General features: G+C 37.0%; 1 protein-coding gene across 2 annotated transcripts; it reads left to right on the plus strand.

The window, feature by feature from the left end:
• The first annotated feature begins 3373 nt into the window (after window positions 1-3373).
• Window positions 3374-10295, plus strand: LOC147381184 (Golgi transport complex protein-like protein). Of its 2 annotated transcripts, XR_015174728.1 has the most exons (4): window positions 3374-4550; window positions 5788-6261; window positions 9029-10117; window positions 10206-10295. XR_015174728.1 is itself a non-coding variant. In XM_086430739.1 (3 exons), the coding sequence occupies exons 1-3, from the start codon at window positions 3423-3425 to the stop codon at window positions 9971-9973; spliced, it is 2547 nt and encodes an 848-aa protein (XP_086286865.1). In that variant the 5' UTR covers window positions 3374-3422; the 3' UTR covers window positions 9974-10295. The 2 variants fall into 2 exon arrangements, 1 of the variants encoding a protein (XP_086286865.1); XM_086430739.1 differs by having other exon boundaries at window positions 9029-10295.
• Window positions 10296-10752: the final 457 nt, after the last annotated feature.

Raw genomic sequence — 10752 nt, forward strand, 5'->3', positions numbered from 1 at the left:
TAAAAAATTAGAAAACTCACAGATCTAAAAAGAAGATACCTCAACTTGGAGATCAGAAATCAGATCCGGTGACGGGCGAATAGCAAGGAAGTACATACAAGGATACTCTCCGCCAGTGCTGAGAGAATCGTTGTAATCCGCGAGGTAATTTTCTTTTTATTTTTTATTATTTGTTGTTTTTGGTTTATTGTGCAATGTAATTATTTTTGGAATTAGTAGAGACCGGCATTTGCCGGGCGGGGTTGGTGCCTAACACCTTCCAACCTCGTAACGTGATCCCCGAACCTATATTTTCTTTCATAGATTGGTGTTATTTACCTTTTAGAGTCAGTATTCGACTCCTAGACCCTAATAATTAGGTGGTGACTCCCAAACCTCAAAGTCAAAAGCGGATCCGCGCACCCCACAGATCGAGGGCGTTTTCAAGACCATCCAAAATGAAGAAAGGTTTTTCTTCAATGTTTGCAACTATTTTTTAGTTGCAAGACATGTGATCGCAATAGAGATGTGCATCATTGTTCAATATTTTCCTAAACCACTTTGGACAAGTACAATCCAACAATAAAGGGGAGAATTGCCTTAGAAAGTGTTGAATTGATCCAAGTTAGAAGATTTTGGTCTTTAAGTGCCCACTTTGTATACTACGGATTGACACTAGTGGAAAGCTTGCCTTTAGCATCAAGAAGAAACTTATGAGGACATGGTGAGGATCCCTCAACAAAGCCCAATAGATCCTGACCACATAGAATCGATAAAAATAGAGACCACCATAAGTGGTAATTACTGCGATCCAATTTGATAGGAACAAGTGGGAACTATTTGAGAGAACAAATGTATTGTTAGTTGGGACATTGGAGAAAGATGAGGATGCATTCATGATGATTAATGACGTTAGTCTTGGTGCTATGATACCATAAAACAATTGAAGTAATATTTAGTTTCTCCATCTCAACATAAGAGGAGAGGATTCTGTTTTGTATTTTTATAATAGGTTATTACAATTGAAATGGTTAGTGGATAAATACAGTTACATTTGAATTTAGAGAAAGTGATTATGGGAGATGAGAATAGATAGAGTGCTGATTATTACCCCATACTAAGTTACTCTGAATCAATGTGAGTCACTATGAGTTAATTGTGTCAGTCGACTCAACTAGGTCAGCATGGGTTTGGTTATTACCCCATACATTGTCAATGAAAGGCTAGGATTCTAGGGGTATACCATTGGTGGAATATTCCCTATAATCTAGGAAAACATCACCTTATATTCATGCGTGCATTCAAGATGTATGAGCATGAAAAGGATATCCTCATCCATAGGATGACTTGTACCCTACACCAACATCATCATCCCTTCATGAAATGAGACATTGCATCATCACACATGAACACACTGACATACATATCTTGTCTTTACTAGGGCTGGAAATGGATTAGTTCGGTAACATATTAGTATCAAATCGTTGACGATCACAAATTTTTACCCTAGGATCTAGATTTGATTCGATCCTATCAGTAAGTCTTTGAACCAAATCCAATCCGATTAAGCTTTCATTCGACCCAAAATCGATCTGATCTGATATCATACAATAGAAAATTAGTTGAGAAATTAGGGTTTTAGAATCTGATTGATCGAAAAATATGAGGGTTTGGGAATTTTGATTGATCGAAGAATTTGAGTTTCTAATCTTCAAAATCAAATCCAATATCTATTTTAGGGTTCATAGATAAGCGACAATGAGAGGCGGAGATAGATTTCTTTGCAAATTTACAAAAAAATGGAAATCTAGGGTTTGGATAATGGTGATGCCATTAATGAACCACTAACATAGAGATGGAACTCTTATTTTAATGGCAGATCCTATGAATCCATTTGAACCTTCTTCATCTCCATCCAAGGCATGCTTGAAGAATTCTACCTTAAAATCTCCAATCCTTATCTTCTCGTTCTTCCACAAGATGCCTCATGTCATCCCATTATTTAGAATTGATGTATCAAGGGTAGAGAGATAAAGAAAGAATACTCGGGGGAAGAGAGAAAGAAATAGATAGATAGATAAATAGAGAGAGAGAGAGATAAGGGTGGAGCCATGGAGCGATATCCATCATTGATGGAAGAGGTTGACAGTCATGAATTTTGGTCATTTGGGAAGATTCTCGATTTTTTTTATATAATAAAACAAAGAGTGAGACGACTGATGAAAGAAGTTTTGTATATTTATCAAATCAGAGTGAGGTTAATCTGAACCCAATCCAAAAACGTATTCGGACCTGTAAACTCTATCTAAATCCGATCTAATACCCAATTTTCAAATCTGAATCCTATTTTTTCAGATCAGATTCCAAATAAAAAATCAGATCATTGTCAATCCCAATCTTTTTGTCCATGCATTATTTATGTCATAATGTCATTTACACCCCATTACCATGATTAATTTTAATTTTAAATCCCTTCAAAATTGTTAAGTTAAAAAGTAACTACCTAGGATGGAAAGAACAGGGTGCTTAAAACATTCCCCACTCTCTAATCCAATCTCATCACCTAAGACGTGTGTAGACCATGTTTCTTATCCTTCCAAGAGTCATCACAATTTCACACAAGATGATTTTCTTGGAAAAATAATTCTTGATTGATCATTCATCATTGAATGGCGACGACTCTAAACAAAGTAGCAATGAGATTTTTCGTAGTAAAAAATCATGTCGCTAAAATCACACTACTACATATGATATACCACCATTATAGTCAATTAGCTCACATGGGCATACAAGTTGCCGAACCTAATATTGAGCTTATGGATTAGGACTATCAATGTATCAGGTCCAAATTGGATCGGGGTCAATTCAGTACTAATCCAATAAGGATCAGATTGGATCTGAGACTAATTAGATATATCAAATCAGACTCTTATCAGTTTGCACTTTTATCATATCTCAATATTAAGATCCAGACTCGATCCATTTATTGTCGAATTAGGTCAGTATCTGGCCAAACTCAATTTATATACAAAATCTAAATAAACTTCATATAATTCAACAAATATGACATATAATTTATACACTTTCTAACATTTTATTGGATAGGGTCCTTATTGGATCGGGACATAATTGATCTAGATCCAATCCAATAAAATATCATATCAAAACTTTATCAGATCAGATCCTAATCAGAATCCAAAACATTGATCGAAACTCGAAGTTATTGTATCGAAATGAGGTTTTGATATAGAGATAGTTGTCAATCTGATTCAAACATAGAATCGGATATTATCCGAAGTCCAAAAAGTTAATCGCATTCGAATTCGGATCTTGATTAATAATATCCGTTGACACTTGACAGCCATACTCCAAGCAATCACCTGTTATAACTGAAGACAGAAAATAATAAACCATAAGAACCACAACAGAACTAAAGAACTACAATGGCTTCTCCATTGACGCAAAGATCCCCACTCCCATCTTCACCTCTTCAAAGACTCTCAACTTTCAAAGACAGATCTTCTCTCCCTTCCATCACCACCACTTCCACAACCACTACAACTTCTGCTTCTGCTTCTGCCCAAACTCCTTCTTCTCCTCTCGAAACCTTCTCTTCCGATCCAATCTTCTCTGCATTTCTCTCCTCAGATTTCGATTCCGCACGCTTCTCTTCTCAAGCCCTAAGTTCCGGATCCGCTGCCGCACGTGCCGAGAAGCTCGAAGAAGGAATCCATCTCCTCGAAAAACAGATTCGCTCCGAAGTTCTCTCACGCCATGAAGATCTTCTTTCCCAATTATCATCTCTCAACGACGCTGAATCCGCTCTCTCTGTCGTTCGATCCGGAATCTCCACTCTTCAATCTTCGGTTCGTCGTGTTCGGCAAGAGATCGCAGATCCAAATCGACAAGTCCGTCTCAAAACCGTACAACTCTCCAACATTCATGAAATGGTTGAATTATTACAATTTACAATTAGGGTTCTTCGATTATCGAAGAAATTGAGGGATTTAATGTCGATTGCAAGTTCAGAACCGGAGAAATTGGATCTATCTAAGGCTGCACAGTTGCATTGGGAGATCCAAAGCTTATGTGAGGACAATTCGCTATCGGGAATTGCGGTTATTGATGAGGAATTGATTTGGCTTTCCGAGACGGGGAATCTATTGAGATCCGAAGCTATGAAGGTTTTGGAGAGAGGGATGGAGGGATTGAATCAAGCTGAAGTTGGGAGTGGTTTGCAGGTTTTCTATAATCTTGGAGAATTGAAGACTACTGTGGATGGATTGATTAACAAATATAAGAACCAAGGTGTGAAAAGTGTGAGCACCGCGTTGGATATGAAGGTGATATCGGCTTCTTCTACGGGTAGTTTTGGTCCGGGAGGGATTCAGAGGAGCGGGACTCCTCAGATTGGTGGTGGGGGGAAAGCAAAGGAAGGGCTTTGGCAGCGAATGAATACATGTATGGACCAAATACATTCTATTGTGGTTGCAGTTTGGCATTTGCAGAGAGTTCTTTCCAAGAAACGGGATCCGTTTACACATGTATTGCTCCTCGATGAGGTCATGCGGGTGAGTTTCAATATCTTTCAATTCAAATTAGGCATCAATTATTCATATTTGTTTTCATTTAGCTATTTACTTTATTTAGAATTATAGTTTGGAAGTGGTCATAGAATTGGTAGCATTTTATTTAATTAAACATTTATAAAACAAAAGAATTTTAATCAGACATGGATAAGTTTTGTGGAATCCTACATTTGGAGGGGGGGGGGGGGGTGCCTTGTTGGATTCTCTACCTACATTGAATTTAGTGGTGTGTTTTTTGGTGATTTTGTTGCTAGGTGGGATTGGGTTTGTAGTACTATTGGTGTTCCTTGTATATTTAGTTGGTCATCTCGACCACCTTTTTAATATATTCTCGTTGCTTATCAAACAATAAAAAAAAAAAAAAAAACTTGTGTCACATAACTTGCTGAAGGTCGACATGAAGTGAATAGCTGCATATTCTTAAATACAATTATAGATTGGTTTTATTTGAAAAATTGGAGTTCAGGATAATCAAATGTGCGTATATCTTGAAGATCTTTCTCAGGACAAGGAATGTTGACTTCTCTACTGGTGAAAAAAGGCTACTTATACTAGATTGCAAAGAAAAAAAATAGAACACCATTGTATGGAAGGACCAATTTCAGTTTTGACAAGTTTTATTTTTTATTTTTTGGGTAAGTAATTTTGATTAGTGTTGCTTATGTCATGTTAATCCAGCAGGGATTGCCAATAGGGAGGTGATTCTCCTAACATGCTATTTTAACTACTTTTACCATGCTTTTGAAATAGATCACATATGTGACTTGGCTTGTTGGGTGGGCACTTTGTATGGTCTTACTCTTTGCAGTGTGAAATTAGACAAGGACATCCCATTTTCTAAAAATTGCATGTCATACTCGCATGACTCACCCAGATAAATCCTTTTTTAGTCCAACATTTTGTTTCCAGCTATTGTTCACGGTTTATATAATTTTAATTTAAGTCATCATTTTAATACATAACGAAAGTATTTGTTTCGTGCTTTTGAAAAGTATTTTGTTTGTTCAAATAAGTCGTTTTGGTAGTATGACATTTATACTTGTGTTGATCAAGTTCTTGTGCTTCCTACAACTGTAGGCTTCATGGGAATGCCAGTAGTTTAATTGTTTTTAAGATGTAGATGCAATTCAGTTTTTACTATTACAACTCCTGATTCTCCGTTTCAGGATACCGGTCAACTTTTGTTTTGGCTTACTTTAACTGGTAAATTCTTGTTCAGGAGGGTGATCCAATGTTAACAGATCGAGTTTGGGAAGCACTTGTGAAATCTTTTGCAAGCCAAATGAAGTCTGCTTTTACTGCTTCAAGTTTTGTCAAAGAGATATTTACTGTGGGATACCCAAAACTCTTCTCCATGATAGACATTCTTCTTGAAAGAATTTCACGAGACACAGATGTCAAAGGGGTTCTGCCAGCTATAAGTTCAGATGGAAAAAATCAAATGGTTGCTGCCATCAATTTATTCCAGACTAATTTCTTGGCACTCTGCCTAAGTCGCCTGTCAGATATAGTTAATACTGTATTTCCTGTTTCCAGCCGGGGAAGTGTACCCTCCAAAGATCAGATCTCTAGAATTATATTGCGCATTCAAGAGGAGATTGAAGCTGTTAAACTGGATGGGCGCTTGACTCTTCTTGTTTTGCGTGAAATTGGCAAAGTTTTGCTTCTACTAGCAGAAAGAGCTGAATACCAGGTAGTATCTCATTTTATAAAAGAGGATTCTTTTGTTTTTATTATCTTTGATGTTTCTGGGCATTCAGATATTATAGTTTTTTAAGCTGTGATACTTGTACACATCAAAATGCTTATTAACAGAGTACCTATACTGATACGGTGCTAGATATTGCATGAACTCATGGCATGCAATTTTTTTCCTTTCCTTTTGTATGAATTTTTTTTTTTTGCTCTCTTTTTCTTTTTTTGATTGATAAACAAAAATCTATTCATCTATAAAAAAAACCAAAACAAAAACATATTTGTACTTCCCTTTCATCATTCTATAAATTGTAGATGGCACTCTCTTCTTCGTTGGGCATCACATGAACAACTTGACTTTTTAAAGTGTGTCCTTTGTTGAAATATCAGGGTATGTTTGATTGCACATGGAAAATAGGGTGGAAAACCATTTTCCATGTGTTTGATTGCATTTTTTACATGAAAAATAATTTTCCACCCTCCTACAAAAGTCTCACAAAACCTGGATTTCATTTTCCCACCCACACCCATAGAAAAATGAAATGCACCCCAATTTTCCATTCCCAAATCAAAACCCAAACTTCATCTCTTCTTCTTCCCCACCACCACCATAGCCACTATCACATTCACCCTCTGCGTCCCCAGTCACCTCCTCTCTCTCTCTCTCTCTCTCTCTCTACTTCTTCTTCTTCTTCCTCCTCCTCCCTCTGCCCCAACCCTCTCCCTCCCCTCTCTTCTTGCTCTTGTTCTTCTTTCTCTTCCTCCCTTCGCCCCAATTCTCTCTCTCTCTCTCTCTCTCTCCCTCCCTCCTCATCTTCTTCTTCTTCTTCCTCATATTTTTTTTCCATGGTTTTGTCTAAATGAAATCAAACAATGGAATTTGGTTTCCAACCCAACCCATTTTCCACCAGTATTTTTCCATGGATTTCAAATCTCAAGGAAAGTCATTTTCCATGCAATCAAAGGTACCCTAATAGTTAGAATTTTGGATGTGATGGCAGTGGAGCAAAAATTGTGTCTGGAATAGGAGAGGGCTAATTTTAAGTGTGCTTTTTTTATATTTATTATATATATAAAATTTTTTATCACCCTTTACTAACTAGCAATTCTTCTCATTTCCATGCTTCATTTTTTTTTAGAATAGCTCTCCTGAATAGAATTCTAATAGTCTTTCACCTCATTTCTTGGAATTTGAGTAGTGTCAACTTTTGTTCACATGTCAAAGTGGGGAATATATGAATCACCTTTTCCTTCATTGTTACATAACTTGTGACATTTGGAGCATATTCTTTCAGTAGTTTGGGATTCATTGGGTCATGCTAAGGTCAGTTTTGGATCTGATATTGTTGGCATTATATGGGCCTTCTTATCTAGAGGTTGCCTATCATTGAAATTTCTTCCCTTTGTGTTGTCGTGGGTATATTTGGAAGAAAGGAGCAGTAGGGTGTTCGAAGGACTGGCAATGGATCCTCAAGCCATTATTCTCTCTATCAGAGGCCTTATGTTCCAATGGAAATCATTGCACAGGGATTTCAGGGGATTTTCCTTAGAGGATTTTATTTTAAGATGAGAGTTGCTTGTACGTGAGGAGGCTTAGTTTTTACTCCTATGCCTTGTATTTATTCTTTTATGTCATTTTTTTGTTCTCTCCTCGTCTTTTCTTTTTCTTTTTCCTCTGTTTTGGTTGTCATTTTTGCTAGGTAGATCCTTTTGACCTTGTTATCCGCCTCTTTTGTCTTCTGCATTTGTATTGATTGAACTGTTATATCAATAAAAGTAAAATAAAATAAAAACCTTTGGGAAATATTACTGAAGTTAGATTTTTTCCATATTATAGTTAGTGTTTTCTGATTATCCTTCAGTAAATATTTTATGATGATCAATTATTGGGTACTTTTCGCCATTCTATTCTATACAGGTACATAGCCTCCATGGGTTCATTAACAAATCTTGTTCATAATTTCGCATTGTGCCAAATATAGATTTAATCGCTAATTGACTGGATATGGTATATAATTTGATGAGTAAAACAAGACATTATCTTTATCTCTTGGAAAGTGGTTGATTTTTTAAATGAGGTCTGTTTTCTTGTTGAACCTTTTCTCTTTGGGTCTTTACTCATACACATATTGCTTAGTTCTATTCAATGTAGCCTAAAGCATTTAACTTCATTCTAGTTGGACTCTTTAGAGTTTTAGTTCATACTCGTATTGGTAAGTTCTATTCAATGTGGTCAAAAGTGTAACGTGTTGCCTAGGCTGTATGGAGGTCATTAATTTTGTATTAATTCATTACACTAGAGAGAGATAATATGAGGTGGATACACTGAATTATATACGTTTCTGTCTGTGAGGGGTTGGCCTATACATTGAGTATACTGGTTCTATTTTACTTATCCGACCCCAAATCATTGGGATAAGGATCGTTTTATGTGAAGGACTACACTTCCTTTGTCCACTTGTCTGACTAATTCAAACATATTTCTGTTGCATGCAATAAGATTTTGGTTCATCTCCATTGGCAGTCCAATGTTGATTGAAGGAATTGTCATGGATGGTTGTGTTAGATAATTACTCTTCTTTCCTATTTTTTCATCAACCAACAAAAAGAAAGTTACATCTATTTCCTTCCATCACAGAGTTCCATTTCCATATAAAAATATGTAAAGTCTAACCATGATTTTTGAAGCTATATTGCTTGTGATCCTTTGTGTAACTTTTTTTTTCCCCATGTGGAGGTTAAAAGACTTGTGTTTCCAATGACAGATATCTACTGGTCCTGACGCTCGTCAAGTATCAGGTCCTGCAACTCCTTCACAACTCAAGAACTTCATTCTTTGTCAGCATCTACAAGAAATTCATACACGTATTTTATCTACAATGTTGGAGCTACCGACTATTGCCTCAGATGTCTTATCTCCCGCTCTAGGTGCCATATATGGGGTTGCCTTCGACTCTGTAACCTCTTTATTCCAAGCCATGCTTGATCGTCTCGAGGCTTGCATCTTACAAATCCATGAACAAAACTTCGGTGTGCATGGAATGGATGCTGCCATGGACAATAATTCATCCCCATACATGGAGGAATTACAGAAGTGCGTGCTTCACTTCCGAAGTGAGTTCCTATCTAGGCTACTACCTTCATCGTCTACACATTCCCCGATCACTAATACGGAGACGATATGCACTAGACTCGTAAGGAGAATGGCTTCGCGGGTTTTGATATTCTTCATAAGGCATGCTTCTCTTGTAAGACCTCTTTCAGAGTCGGGCAAACTCCGTATGGCAAGGGACATGGCTGAGCTGGAGTTAGCTGTGGGCCAAAACTTGTTCCCAGTAGAACAACTTGGTGCACCGTATAGAGCACTCCGTGCGTTTCGACCTGTTATTTTCTTGGAAACATCTCAACTTGGAGCATCCCCACTTCTTCAAGATCTGCCTCCAAGCGTCATACTCCATCACCTATATTCTCGAGGTCCAGAAGAGTTGCAGTCACCACTACAAAGGAACAAACTCACTCCTCTGCAATACTCATTGTGGCTTGATTCACAAGGGGAGGATCAGATTTGGAAAGGTATTAAAGCAACTCTTGATGATTATGCTGCAAAGGTTAAGGCTAGAGGAGACAAGGAATTCAGCCCTGTATATCCTCTAATGCTTCGACTGGGATCATTGTTAACAGAGAATGCTCACTTGTCACAAAAGTCTTGACGATCTATATGGTTCATGGAAACAAGTGTATCTTTAAACCAGGATTGCTTGCCAGTCCAAGTTTTGTTATAGGAAAAGGTGTTGTAGATGCTACTATTGACACAATTTTTACATCCTATTTCACTTGGTGGAACTGTGTGAGAGGTATGTGTTTCCTACATTCTTCTTCTTTCAGTCCTATTGTTGCTTCATACAGGTGAAGAAATTATATCTTTATTTTATTGGTTATTAGGTCCATATTTCAGTTCTGGTTCCAACATGGGGTGCATTGTTGAATAGACCTGCAGCTATGTAGAATTGAGTTCTGTTATACTTTCTGTTCTTTGATACCAAGTTGTTCACTTTTTTGTTTCATATGGGCTCCTGTTTGGCCATTTCATTTTATATGTACCCCAGTTCTTCATAAAGATATAATTGCCCTTTTTAATTCTGTTCTTTATTAATTAAAGGGTTTCTGATCAAACCATACTCATAAATGACAGCAAGTGATGGAAAAATAACAAATATTAAAAGGAAAAGGATCTAATAAATGTTTTGAATTTTTTTATTCCCACACCATTTCTTTTGTTGCACACCAAACAGTGAAATTAAATATGGCTTTTAGGGTGCACTCATTCATTCTATTTTTCTTCTTCTTCCTTCTTTTTTAGTTTTCTTGGCCAAGTAAAGAGAAATTTCATTAAAAAGAAGCTGGTTGAGATAACCAGCAAGAGCTACAAGCAAAAATTAAAAGGCACAACCAGCCACCATAGGCCATTAGCTAGTCACAACCCCGTACA

The sequence above is a fragment of the Akebia trifoliata genome, unplaced genomic scaffold (genome assembly GCF_017979445.1).
Source record: "Akebia trifoliata isolate Shusen 1 unplaced genomic scaffold, ASM1797944v1 Contig00665_ERROPOS1100000+, whole genome shotgun sequence".
Taxonomy (NCBI): Eukaryota; Viridiplantae; Streptophyta; class Magnoliopsida; order Ranunculales; family Lardizabalaceae; genus Akebia; species Akebia trifoliata.

What these genes read in the sequence shown, in the direction of transcription:
- LOC147381184 (XM_086430739.1), top strand. Translation starts at nt 3,423, where the DNA reads ATGGCTTCTCCATTGACGCAAAGATCCCCACTCCCATCTTCACCTCTT. An exon ending in TCCTCGATGAGGTCATGCGG is followed by an intron (nt 4,551 to 5,787) that starts GTGAGTTTCAAT and finishes ATTCTTGTTCAG; the next exon opens with GAGGGTGATCCAATGTTAAC. An exon ending in CAGAAAGAGCTGAATACCAG is followed by an intron (nt 6,262 to 9,028) that starts GTAGTATCTCAT and finishes TTCCAATGACAG; the next exon opens with ATATCTACTGGTCCTGACGC.